At 45.6% G+C, this 13,948-nt stretch overlaps 1 protein-coding gene across 2 annotated transcripts; it reads left to right on the top strand.

Annotated features, from left to right (window-relative positions):
- The first annotated feature begins 4,590 nt into the window (after window positions 1–4,590).
- Window positions 4,591–13,215, top strand: ZNF662 (zinc finger protein 662). 2 transcript variants are annotated; one of them, XM_059387954.1, is made up of 5 exons: window positions 4,591–4,874; window positions 6,439–6,565; window positions 7,232–7,345; window positions 10,294–10,395; window positions 11,447–13,215. In XM_059387954.1, exons 1-5 carry the CDS (start codon window positions 4,785–4,787, stop codon window positions 12,475–12,477), a joined length of 1,464 nt encoding a protein of 487 aa, XP_059243937.1. In that variant the 5' UTR covers window positions 4,591–4,784; the 3' UTR covers window positions 12,478–13,215. The 2 variants fall into 2 exon arrangements, with proteins under 2 accessions (XP_059243937.1, XP_059243938.1); XM_059387955.1 differs by having other exon boundaries at window positions 4,786–5,185.
- Window positions 13,216–13,948: the final 733 nt, after the last annotated feature.

Genomic DNA, 13,948 nt, shown 5'->3' on the forward strand with positions numbered 1-13,948 from the left:
ATACCACATACAAAAATTAACTCAAAGTGTATCAAAGACCTAAACAAGTTCTAAAATTATGAAACTATTAGAAGAAACCATTGAAGAAAATCTTTGTGACATGGAATTTGACAACAATTTCAAGTGTATGACATCAAAATCACAAGCAACAAAAGAAAAATAGGTCAATTGGATTTCATCAAAATTAGCTGTACAAACCCCTAGCAGGATAAACCCAAAAAAATTCAAGACCAGACACAATGTAATCAAAATTCAAAATTCTAAGGACAAGGAAAAACATTTTGAAAGCATCTAGTGAGAGAAAGAGTGTATCACCTATAGAGAAACAATTCAAATGACCATGGATTTCTTAACAGAAACCATGAAAGTCATTTGCAAGTGGCCCAAAATTTATCAAGCGATGAAAAAGAACTGTCAATTCAGAATTCTAACTCCAATAACAATATCCTTTAGAAATGAAGGTAAAATCTACGTGTCCTCAAATGAAGGAAAATTAAGAGAAATTGTCATTAGTATACCTACCCTAAAATGATGGCTAAAGTTCTACAAACAGAAAAGAAATAGTAAAAGCAGGACTCTTGGAAATCAATACAGAAAGAAGCATACAGACAAATGTATCTGGACTGCCAGCCACACAGCTGAGTGGCAAAGAAAACTGGAGCACTTAAGTCAGGGTACTGGACCTGGTGAATCCTGGCAAATAGACTGTATAGATTGCCCACCTTCATATGGAGAATACTGTTGGGCATGGACTATAGTAGAAACCCTTTCAAGATAAGTCACTACTATCTTCCACACAGCATATGGGACAGTACTACTCAAGGATTCTTAGATAACCTATGTTACATATTTAGCTTCCCCTAACACACCCAACAAGATAATAGTGCTATTTTTATAGCTAAAAGTACCAACACTGGGGAGTGACCTGGGGCATTAGCTGGACCTTTCAACACCCGTATCAACTCCCAAGAAGGTGACATGAAGAGAGACTGTGACCTCTTAAAAACTGAAAAAGATAATTGGACAACCTATCAAAAATGCTGTCAGTGGGGGCACCTGGGTGGCTCAGTGGGTTAAAGCCTCTGCCTTCAGCTCACGTCATGATCTCAGGGTCCTGGGATCGAGCCCCGCATCAGGCTTTCTGCTCAGCAGGGAGCCTGCTTCCCTTCCTCTCTCTCTCTACCTGCCTCCCTGCCTACTTGTGATCTCTGTCTGTCAAATAAATAAAATCTTTTAAAAAATGCTGTCAGTGCTGTACAAATTAAGTTAATTTGGCCTCCACATGTGATAATTACGTAAAAGTCCACCTCACATTTAAGTATAATGTTTATTTATGAGGTTCAGGAGTGGGAGAAAGCCCTAACTGGCTACAGGAAACCCAGACTACATAATTTACCCTTATTGCTCTATTTTTTTTCCCCTCCTATGCCTATCACTGGAAAACTGGACTTCTAGAATTTTCAAGTAGTATAAAAAGAGCTGGGGGCTGGGATACTGAAATTTAGTTTATCTCCCCACCTAGCCATGCTTACTGGATTTGGGCAGTTATAGATAATGATTATAATGACCATGAATTAGGTGAAAACTCAGGTGATGTTGGCATGACCCACATGTCAGAGGGTAAGAGATATTCTAGGATGTTCTAAATTATAGAAGAAAGGAACTTCTGAGCGAGCCAAGGATGAGTCTAAGCCTATGGTGTGGGTGAGAAATGGAGAGGACAGAGAAAAGGTGAGAGACTAGTCATAATGGTCATATGGTTGTGGAAGAAGAGGGACAATGCTGGTTGGTAAGATTTAGACCCTGGGCCTGGGAAGTCAGGGACAGAGGGAGGGACCATTACCCTCTTAGCTTTTGTCTGTACGATATCTGAGCAGCAAACCAGGCTTCCAACACCACCCTCAATTTTACAACTAGCCAACAAATAATCTTAATTAAAAAACTCAGAATCCTTCCAATAGCTACTGACTCCAGAAAAACAGTCTCAGCAAGAAACTACAGAATAAGATGAACTTCCTGGACATTGAAATTTTTCTCTTTAGGCTCATGCTGTTATTATTGGACTTCTTGTACATTTTTCACAGACCGCTGATTGTTCTAAATTCTCTAGCATAATGGTAATGGACAATTGTACTGCCCTGGATTTTTTGCTGGCCAGTTTAGGAGGGGTATGGGTCATTGCCATTATCGCTTGCCTCATTTGGATTAATGACCTATTTAGCTGGATTGGATGAGGAGCCTGATTATGGTCCAATTTCCAGTGGGCCTGGTTATACTACTACATGTCACTATCATGGTCATTTTTGTCTGAAGTTGCCTAAGACACATGGAATGTATTTGACCAAAGCCTCTATCAGTACAACTAATTAGAGTATCTGATAACCTATGTGGTAGTTCATATTCCTGAGAATATTTATGTGTAAACAGTTGGGAGGTCTTGTTGTAGGGGAGTGGCTTCACCACAGTGTCCCGGCTAGTTTGCACATATGTAAGCCATGAAGGCAAAAGCTTGAACAACAGCTACTCTGAGTCATGGCAGAACACCTTGTGATCCTTCTAGAACACGAGAGGACGAGAGGGGCTTTACAGGCTTTCAAACCCATCTCCCACTCCCTTCCCTATCTCTTGTGGGAGGTGATCAGGAGATAATTTCTCATTGCCTCTCAGATTCTGAAGAGGTATGAGGCCTTCTGGATATAACTACAGACTGTAACACTGCTAAGCTACAGTCTGAAGTTGGCTCCTCACCAAGGATTCCTTGAGCCCCCTTTTGTTTTGGTGTCATTGTGTTGGTGTGTGAGACAAGGATCTGGGGACTGGCATGTTTGGATACTGGTATGGAGTCCCGCATCAGGCTCTCTGCTCCTTTTGCTGTTTACATAAGTAATATATTGTATGAATCTAAAAGCGACTTCTTGTATCTTTCCTGGTCAAGTCAGTTGGGACAGGGCCCTGACCTTGCCTGCTGTTTGCCTGCTGTGTGTTTAACAGGAAGAAGAATGGAAAGAGTAGAAATATATGGTGAATATGGGTAAAAATAGACTATCTCCTCTTTAGTTTTGAACCAAAATGCTGGTCCATAAGAAGACCTTCTTTCTGGTGGACCATGACTTAATAATCAGGCACCTGAGGGCTCCTTATTCTGAACTAAAACTCCCCCTGATTATTTTGTACTGAGCACAGTTTTCTCCATCTTGTCCCTAAGAAGATCGTGGGAGGATTTGTTGTGTGCTCATCCTTCCTGTGATCTTTCCCAGGGTCAGACTCACTGCTTCCTTCTCAGTGTTCACAGACTATTCACTCTTGTCCTTTCAGGAGCTTCTCCAGTATCCTCTTAGAAACAAGCATGCAAACAAATCAGGAATCTCATCTGAAGTCTCCTTTGTTCTGTGATTTTTCACAGGTAAGGTATCTGTAAGCCCTTAATACTAGGGGACCCGACAGGAATCTGAGCCTCTGAATTGGAATTTCAGTGAAGCAGACATCTTCCTACTTTGTTCACCCCAAGAGACTATATATACAAATGGGAAATGGCCAGACCATATAGAAAAATAGAACTCGGACCCATAGCCTGCAGCAATCAGTCCAGGAAGCCAAAAGGAACCCTGTGGCAATCAGCACCAAAGAGCCAGAATTTGATTAATATCCTCCCCCCAACCACTCACATAAGGTGCCTTGTTTCTAGTGAGCAACGCCCCCCCCAACCACCAAGCCAAGGATCTCCAATCAGAGCATACCTGAAGTCTCTCCCCATCCCCTCCCCTCTCCTCTCCTCTCCTCTCTTTTCTTTCCGTTTATTCGTTTATTCCTTCCTTCCTCCTCCTCCTCCTCCTTTTTCCTTTCCTTCTCTTCTCTTCTCTTTCCAGCCATAAATACCTTTCCCACTTCTCTGCCCCGCATAGTCTCTGCCAAATGCAAGTGATGGTGGTTGACTCCCTTGCTTATAGCAAGCTCTGAATAAATAGTCTTTGCTTGTTCTCATTTTGGCGGTCTTCTTTTATTTCTACAATTTCTTTTAAAGGTTTAACTTCCCGGCAAGCTATGTGACGTTAGATAAGCCATTTCCTCTCTTTCTCCACCTGAAAAACTGGTTCAACATTTATTCATTCCTTTATTGGACAAGTATTCCTCAGCACTTAAAGAAACTGGGCCATAAGAGGTGCTAGACGTTGGGTAGATACCGAGGCACAAAGACGATCAAGGCTATTAGCTTCCCTCTGGGAATGTAGAGCCCCGTCAAGGGATGGAGATCTATGAACAGGCATGTCAAGAGAAGGAAGTGCTCTTTCATACTAGCATCCATCCTACGAGCGCAGTGCAGGAGAGCAGAAGGGTGGTCAGTGGGAAGAGGAGGGCTGGGAAAGGATTCCCAGAGGTAGCCTTCTCCCCAACCGCCCGCTCCCCTGCATCCCCACAGCGGCGCCCCGAGGCAGCTAGCGTCTCTGGAAGAGCCGGACGCGCTCGGGGCTCCCTGTTTCTTTTTAGGGCAAGAAGGGAGGACCACAGAGACGTGGCGCCCTCCGCAGTCCTAGAGAAGCCAGAGTGGCAAGAGTGCAGCCGCCTCCACCTCTCCGGTGCGGAGCTCTGGCTCGCGCAAAAGCGGGGGGAGCTGGCGCGGGGCTGGACCGCCTCGCGGGGCGTGGAGTGCCGAACGTGCGCGGCCGGCTGCCGGGCGCGGGGCCGCCCTATCGGATCCGCCCGGGTCCGAAGCGTCCCTCCCCAACCCTGGGCAGCCGCCGGTCTGGCCCGGCGCGCACTCGCTTCCCGGGAGGGCGGCCTGGGCCATGGCGGCTGCGGCCCTGGCGATCGGGGACCCCTTCGGCCCTGCACTCGAGCTGCTACTGGGACAGCCCGCACCGGTCCGGGCGCGCCCGGTGAGTGCGGGGCCGGAGCCACGAAGCTGGCTCGGCTCTGCCCCGGGCTCTAGGCCCACAACGAGGGGCGGAGGGGGCAGTGCGGCAACCGGGAAATCGGGGTGCAGCCCAGAGTGGAGGGGCCGGAGGAACAGGCAGGGAGCAGAACGGATTCGACATTTTCCAGACTGGCGCCAGCAGGGAAAACACACGTGCAGCTGCACAGGCGGGAGCCAAGCGCTGGGGCAGAGGTGTTCACAGAGCGCTGTGCGCCGCGACGAATGTCCAGCATTTCCATGTCCCTGGTTTTTACAGAACTGGTTATGTTTGAGGTGGGTCTCGGGATGAATCTGAGTTTGCCGGCCCCAGAGGGAGGAACTGCATCTCCAGGCAGGGGGAGCTGCAGGTGCGAGGACACAGATCTGGGCAAGGCAGGGGTTTGGGTTCGTGACAGGTTGACAGGATAGGGGATGGGGGGGGGTGGCGGTGCAGGAGACGATTCTTGGCAGGTGAGCGGGGCCTTTGAACAGTCAGTGGAATTGCGCAGAGGATTTGGATGTTTTGAGGCGGGGCAAGGGTGAACCAGCTAGTCTGAGCCCTGGGGTGCTGGGTGAGTCGCTGTGCTGACTTTGTAAGGCCAGGACCTACTTGAAATGCAACAGTATCAGCCTCTCAGTAGTATGGAGATGAGGCAGTGGCTTGGAATTAGAAACCTTGATGGCTCTTCATTGTCCTGCTTGTGTTTCTTAAGGAAGAAGGTAAGAGAAAGTGCAGAAGCTTGGGCTCCCAGAGATACAGGAAAGGGCGGCGGGGGGCGGGGGGGGGGCATTGAGACTGAGAAGTGAGGAAGAGAGTAGGGTACCACGTTTGAGAGAATGTGCTGGAGTGGCAGAGTGCAGGGAGTCAAGTCAGAGTGTGGATCTCCAGAGCAGCCTGGGTATTCTGAGGTGCCTTTAGCTGCCTCTGGGGCCCATGACAGTGAGGGGGAGGGAGAGAAGAGAAAGAGCCTCACAAAGGGGCAGCGGGTGGCTGCAGTGAGGCTAGAAGGCAGTGTGGCCCAGTAGAGAACAGCTGGAGAGGCAAACAGCCCTGAATTCTTTCTCCATTCTGGAACTTTGGGGGCAGTGATTCTCTGAGCGAGTTTCTTCTATAAAATGAATTTAATCCATTCCTCATAGGCTGTGAGGCATATGCAAAGTTTAATATAGGTAAAGTGCCTGCCAAAGGCTCAGTCAATAGATGGTAGTTGTACTTCTTAGCAAGGGTTGACGACCTCTGACAAAGGGCCTGCTGTGGGAAAGGAGGGTACCTAGAGTCCAGATCATTGGGCCACAAGGATGAAAAGGGAAAACTTGCAGAGATTCACGAAAAAGAAGAAAGGATGAAAAGACATGAAAAACTGATGGCTGATCCCTTGTATCTTTGTAAGTAAGTAGGGGTGCCAATTGGCAGAGAGTTCCGGAGACCTTCAGAATCCAGAAACTCAACTGGCATCCCTTCCAGTACTCCTTAGTGCCTGGTCTACCCCTTATTCCAGGCCTGGGTTTGGGATTGTCCTAGGGCACTTAAACATATGTTGTTTCAGGAGTTAGTGACCTTCGAGGATGTGGCTGTCTACTTCTCTGAGAACGAGTGGACCAGCCTGGCTCCCACTCAGAGGGTCCTGTACAGGGATGTGATGCTGGAGAATTATGGGGCTGTGGCTTCCCTGGGTAAGGATTTTATTTTTGGACTCTGCTTCTGCCCTTCAGAGTTTCCTGGCTCCTTCTGCCTTAGAAGCTCAGGAGTCTTTGATAACCCCCACCTGAGTGGCAACCTCGGAACCTTAATGACCCAGCCTCAGTGGTTGCTGGGAAGTGGGAAGTCCTGGTATACATTTGAGCCTCATATCAGACTTTCTTGTCCCAGGGTGAGAGCTGCCTGACTCCCAGCTGGGGGTAGAGTAGAAAAAGAGCAGATTCCTGGTGCCCCAGTAATGCCCCACCAGATTCCCGGTGCCCCACCAAGTGTTCAGTTTCCCACCCGCTCCGTTTGGGAGATCGAACCCAGTACCAAGCATCCTCATGCAGATGTCTGAACTTGAGAGCTGAAGGGAGGGAGAGAACAAGAAAGCTCAATCTCAATAAGTGGAGTCATCCATTACTTACTCAGACTGTTACTGAGCACCTCTTACTCTAATTCCTGTCCTTTGTAAGTCTCCTGCTCCCCTGCTCTGCCCCCCAGTCTCTGGTCCCTTCCCCTGGACTTCCTTTTCTTGCTCTCCCTAGTTAATTCCCTTCTTTCACCTCCACCCCTGAAGACAAAGCCTGGGAGGAGCCCTGGGATTGCTCTCTGTCACCCCTCTCACCTGCCTGTCCCATTTCCTTCCCCGAAAGCAGCAGTTCCATTTCCTAAACCGGCTCTGATTTCCCAGCTGGAACGAGGGGAAGCACCCTGGTGCAAAGCTCCTCAGGGAGCTCTGGACGGAGAGGGCCCGAGGGGCATCTCCTCAGGTGAGTGAGGACAGGTGCCAGTCATCTGACCAGTTCCTTTGTCTTGATCTTTAAAATGTAATCAGTATGCATTCTCTTAACCTAGTGCTTTAGTCACCAGTGGAATTCCTTTTTTTTTTTTTTTTTCTTCCTTTTCCGTGCTCCCACGATTTTCCATCTCCTTGAGTCTGTTTATTATTCACCCTGGCTCCTCTTCATTCACCTGTTTGGCCTTGAACCCATCTCCACTGTTCTTATCATGGCTTCCGTTCATCTGTTCTCCCTGACTTTGCTGTTGACACACTGGGCTGGCCTTTCTACATTCTCTACCTCCTTATAGTCTTCCAGCAGAAGATTCTGACTGCCCTTTTGTGGTGTCATGCCCCTCTTTATCATTATAAACCAAGAAGGCCCAATAGCCCTGAGACTTATAGTTCCAATTCAGGGGTTTCTGGTGGGCAAAGCCCTGGCATTCCTTTCGGCCCAACACAGGGCTTTCCTGTTCCTAATTTCCTAGTGACAACTGTGTCCCCTTTTTGCCTCCCTGGCCCTGTTCTATCTTCTTCCTGCACAAGCTCTTCTGTGGGCAGATGGAACTTGAGCTGTACCTTCAACTTCCCCATTCTCACAGCTCCTTGCTGTGTCTGGCAGTCTTTCCATATTAGGATGTTTTTTATTGCAAGTAACAACCCAATTCAGATTGTCTTAAACAAAAAAGGGGAATTTACTGTTTCATGTAAGTAGGAAGTTCATAGGTAGGGTGCAGGTACACCTTGATCCAGGTTTCACTCTCTGCTCTTTTATATCTCCTTGTATGCTGGCTTTGTTTACAGTCTGGCTCCTCTTGTGGTTGTAAGATGACTGGTAGTTATATATACACTATGGAGTATTATGTGTCCATCAGAAAGGATGAATACCCAACTTTTGTAGCAACATGGACGGGACAGGAAGAGATTATGCTGAGTGAAATAAGTCAAGCAGAGAGAGTCAAATATCATATGGTTTCACTTATTTGTGGAGCATAACAAATAGCATGGAGGACATAGGGAGATGGAGAGGAGAAGGGAGTTGAGGGAAACTGGAAGGGGAGATGAACCATGAGAGACTATGGACTCTGAAGAACAATCTGAGGGTTTTGAAGGGGCAGGAGGGTGGGAGGTTGGGGGAGCCAGGTTGTGGGTATTATGGAGGTCACGTATTGCATGGAGCACTGGGTGTGGTGCATAAACAATGAATTCTGTTACGCTGAAAAGAAATAAAAAAGAAATATTACATAAAAAAAAAAAGATGACTGGTAGTTGTAACCAAGGCTCTGCTTCTTCATACCTAGAAAGAGAAATAGGGCAGGCCTTCCTCAGGCCTTTGCGAAGTACCATCTTAAGTCTTATGGCAACTCTAAACCAATCTCTGTGGCCAGAGAAGCATGCACTGATTGTCTTGGCCTGGACTGCCAGTTTCTGAAACTATCTCTCTTGGATTGAGTGGGATAGTTTAACCCGCTTGACTTAGACCAGTGAGGGCTACACTAGGAACTGCGGTTGGGAGCACTCCCCTCCAAAGGGCATGGCTACTCCATAATGGTGGGGATGATGGGAGGAGGGAGGTTGTTGGTGGTGGTAGATTGGATGTAGAGAGACAACTGTAGTGTCCACTGCTTTCTCTCAGGATCTCAGTGCTTACTCTCCTACCACCCATGGGAATTTCCTATCTTGGGTCTAGGCAGAAAGCTGACAGCTCCCTGACCTGTAGAAAACTTCCTTTGAGTACATGCCCCTATTTGAAGTCCATTTTCATCTTAAAGAAGAGAATATCAGGGGACACACAGGCCTTGGCTTCTGCAATATAGAAGGCGGTCATTTGGAGGGTGAAGAATTGTTCTGTTTTTTGTTTGTTTGTTTGTTTGTTTTTTTTAAGAGGCTTTGGATGGGCGTTCCAAAGAGACAAATCTTAGCTAAGCCTAAAGAAAAGTTTATTCAAGTGGACCTTTGCTATTAGAAGTGTCTGTCATTAGAATAAGAAGTAACTTCTGGAAATGGCTGAGTGAGGCTTTAGGGCCATGTCTAATGGGTGCCATAGAGAGACTGACCCATAGTTGGCCCTTTGTAGAAGGAGAAGGTATTGGCGTCCGTTATCAAAGGAACGAGACTGAGACAAAGTGAGAGTTATGCAAAGCCTTATTCTATGCCAAGCCTTAGAAGTTAGACTGACTGGCCAGGGGAAAGAGACTGAGACAAAGTGAAAATTATGTGAAGCCTTATTCTATGCCAAGCATTAGAAGTCAGACTGACCAGCCAGGGCCGCCTCCGAAGAGAGCGACCCCCTCCCGATCTCACAGGCTGGTTTTATAGGGCTTAACCGCAGACCCAAGGTACGTGGCTTCTGTTGTTAAGGCATTTACTCCCAGAATCGATACCCGGAACCATACCAGGAGCTACGGGGGCCTTTATTCCCGGAATGAAGTCTGTGGATGTAAACAACAATATGGCTACCTAGGCAATATGGAGTTGCTTTGGCTAAGCAGGCCCTAATAGTTAAACAAGTTTTAACATTAAATTGGCCCTAACAAAGGCAATATAGATAGGTGGATAGAGAGGGAGGAAGCTAAAGGACTGTGGCTTCCCAACATAGCCTCAGGAACTACTCTTTGCAATTCCATCCCATCCGGGTTGTTTTCTATGTCAGTTTGCTTTTGCCTTCTAGGGGAGGTAAAGAAGAGACCTTGTCTCTCCTATTTCTTCTTGACATTTAAAAATGAGTGATTCATTTTCATGTTCTGGGAAACTGATGGAATCCCAGCTTTGCTGTGCACCTGTTTTCTATCCTTTATATTGTTCTCAAGTTTTAGGTCACCTGTGTACTAGTCTCTCCACCTACCTTCATTAACCATTACCACTTCCATCTCTGCTCCTTTCCTAACGCACCCCAATCTTCTGACTGAGCCAGCCTTATTTATATCTTGACCCTGGCAGGATGTCCATTTCTAAAGCCTGCTGGGATCTCCCATCTTGAGCAGGTGGAAGAGCCATTGAACCTGAAATCGCAAGGAGAGGGTCCAAGCCTAATCTGTACTGGTAAGTGAGGGAAACCAGCGCTTTCCTCCCAGGCACGTTTTCCACTGTCTTTTTTTGTAAATTGCTAAAATTCCATTTTACTGTTTATGTTCTAAATAAAAATCTCTTGAGAAATCCCCAAGTCAACCATTTAATGAAGAGAAAAGTTAAACTCTAAACTTCAGCTTTCATTCAGACATGATCAATTAGTTCGGGTGGGTCTTGGGTCTTAGGCTCTAACAGAACAGATGATCTACTGGCTGCTATGGTCAACCAAAATTTTAAAAGTAAATGCTGTATTTTATTCATTCTGTTAGTTTTTAGGGATCAGAAAGCAAGTAATGTATGGCCCCTCTCTTGCAGGGCCTCACAGTCTAATGGTACATTCTACATATACATACACATAAATACGTATACATATATATAAATGTATAATTTACATAAACATATACATACATATACATAGGCATAAATGTATAGTTACAGCAAAGTCCGATGCTGTAACAGAGGTGTAACCAAAGCACTGTGGGAACAAAGAGAAGGCAGTCTTTGCCTGAAGTAGTTTGGGGAAGCGCTTTTCATGGTGGAACTGGGAACTGGATTGAATGAGAAGACCATATTTCCTTTTAGTGTTGACCAGTATGAGGAAGATTCTCCCTGTTGCTTCCCCCTGTGTGTGACAAGTTCAGGTTCCACAGGTATACCACAAGGATTTGTTATTTCTGAACAGGTCCTCTGTCCTGAAACCTGGCCTTCTCATGTTAGAAACCAGACTACCTAAAAGAAATTCTGACTTGTCTCCCTTAGATTCAACTCATCTATTTCTGGAGAGCTCCCGTGGTGCTTGGGAATCGTAGCCCTCAGGGACTCTGTCTAGTTTTTGCCTTACTGTGGCATACGCTTTGGTTACTTTCTGTATGATATCCCTGTTGTGCCATTTTCAGCTAGAGCAGGGCCACTGAGACACAGGGGTGGCACTTGGAGTGAAATGGACACAATAGTACCACTTGGTGACCTTACTCACTCTGTCCTGGGTAATGATGACATTTGCAGCTTTGATTTCTGCTTTCAGAGGGTGTGTTGAAAAGTGAGAAAGAAGATTGTGCTCTGAAGGAGGAACATTTTGACGAGCCAAAGGACCACATGGTGGTATCACGCAGACCTCGGTGGTATGGTTCCCAGGAATTCTGGTTTGGAAAAACCTGTGAGGAGTTAAAAAGCAGGTTAGGGAGATGGTCTGACTATTCAAATGGGAGAAGTGTAGAGAACACTGCAAATGATATTATAGAAGTGATTGTCAAAGATGAGATGGTGTCAGGAGAAGATAGTTTGGAGAACACTGATGTGAATACCCACCTTGTTATCCGTCAGAAAATTCTCAGTCAGCGGGTGTTCTATATATGTGAAGAATGTGGCAAGTGTTTTGATCAAAATGAAGACTTTGACCAACATCAGAGAATTCATAATGGAGAGAAAGTCTATGGATGTAAGGAATGTGGGAAGACATTCAGTTTTAGATCACATTGCATTGCACATCAGAGAATTCACACCGGGTTGAAACCCTATGTGTGTCAACAATGTGCTAAAGCCTTTGTTTGGAAATCAAACCTGATTCGGCACCAGAGAATACATACTGGAGAGAAACCCTTTGAATGTAAGGAATGTGGGAAGGGCTTTAGTCAGAACACTAGCCTTACACAACATCAGCGAATCCATACTGGGGAGAAACCATATACATGTAAGGAATGTGGGAAAAGCTTTACTCGGAACCCAGCCCTACTTCGACATCAGAGAATCCACACTGGGGAGAAGCCTTATGAATGCACGGACTGTGGGAAAGGCTTCATGTGGAACTCCGATCTTGCTCAGCACCAGAGAGTCCACACGGGGGAGAAGCCCCATGAATGTACAGACTGTGGGAAAAGCTTTATCTGCAAGGCACACCTTATCCGACATCAGAGAATCCATACTGGGGAAAGACCCTATAAATGTAATGACTGTGGGAAGGCCTTCAGTCAGAATTCCGTTCTGATTAAGCACCAGAGGCGCCATGCTAGAGAGAAACCCTGCAATTGTCTAACCGCTCACTTTCTTGAACATTAGCAAACACATAATAACGGTACTTGTTTGTAATTCTTACGCACCAGGAACTCCGGAGACAAAACGAGGTGGTTGTCCACAGTTTGTTTTAACTCTAGTCACCAGTATTATCTTGCCCCTTCTGAACAGATTCCCCTTGATCTAGCAAGACCGGTCGTCCTGTTCTACCATGTTCATGCTAGGCAAATTTTAGTTGAGTGTCTGCTCTGTCAGATACTATGCTAACCACTTTACATACAATCTTTAGTTTCTCTGAATCCTGTTCAGGTGGGTACTCCTCATTTTACAAATGAGAAGTCTGGGGTTGAAAGAAGTTATAAAACTCATTCAAGGTCACTTAGCTAATGTGTTATGGAATTGAGATTGGAAGCAGGTCTATCTGACTCTAGATTTACTGTTCTTTATTTGTGCACATTTCTGCTGCTCATTTCTATTTGCTCAAGTTTCCCTAGGCTAAAAATTTCCCTTCCTCATCTAAGACCCAGCTCTCTCAGCCAAACAGATCTCTCTTTCTCTTCTACTTGTCATCAGTACTGTCCAAATTGGTATTTCACTATGTGCTGTCTTAGATTCTAATGTCTTATGTAAGTCCAGCTAAATGGCTCTTTGAGGACCAACACTGTATTTCTTTTATGTTTTTTAAATTTTGAAGCATATTTATTTTTGACTAGCTATAACATGCTCATGATAAAAAAAAAAAGTTGAAATAGTTCAAAAAAGGAGACAGCCACTTTTACTGGTTTTGTGTGTTCCTGGATGTATTCTTTTTATATATAAGTACTCAGCTTTCATAAGTCTACCTCACTTAAAACCATATTTGCTGTAGATAACAGTGCAGTTACATTGCCAACTCCAGAACTTTCTTTCTTCCTCTGAGGTTGTGGTCCACCTTGAGGTCACCAAGGTAACTTAAGGAAAGTAGTGGAGGGTAGTCTGAGATGTGCAGTCTTGAGACACCTGATTCCTCTTGTGTTAGAAGATAGCACTGTGGGACTGGGAAAATGTAGGCTTTTGTTTTGTTTTCATAAAAATGTGTATAGCTACAACCCTTCTCATTGTTCCACTACCCCAATGCATTTCCAGACTTTCCCTTCTATTGTCATGATATTACACATTCCAGAGTAAGCTGGAGCTTCAGGCAGTAAGCTACTGACTGTTAGAGAAACAAAGGCCCTATTCAGAGAAGAGTGCTGGACAAAACAGATGAAATTTACATTCCAGACTTCACCTTTAGAGCCAATTTTCAGTTTGCACTTTGCCTCTGCTCATTAGGCATTCCATTTTAGAAGTTCCCTAGCAGGTAATGTAACTGTTGACTAAGGAGCAAGGAAGAGAAGCCAGAGGCTGGCTTGGACTAACCTAATACTTCCCGAAAATTACAAACATACTATCTAATTGCTGAAGCCTAAAACCATGTAGTAAGGAGAACTTGGCTTAGCATAGTCCAGTTAGGTTAACCTCTAATAAGCATTGA

Source organism: Mustela nigripes, chromosome 2, assembly GCF_022355385.1.
Source record: "Mustela nigripes isolate SB6536 chromosome 2, MUSNIG.SB6536, whole genome shotgun sequence".
Classification (NCBI taxonomy): domain Eukaryota; kingdom Metazoa; phylum Chordata; class Mammalia; order Carnivora; family Mustelidae; genus Mustela; species Mustela nigripes.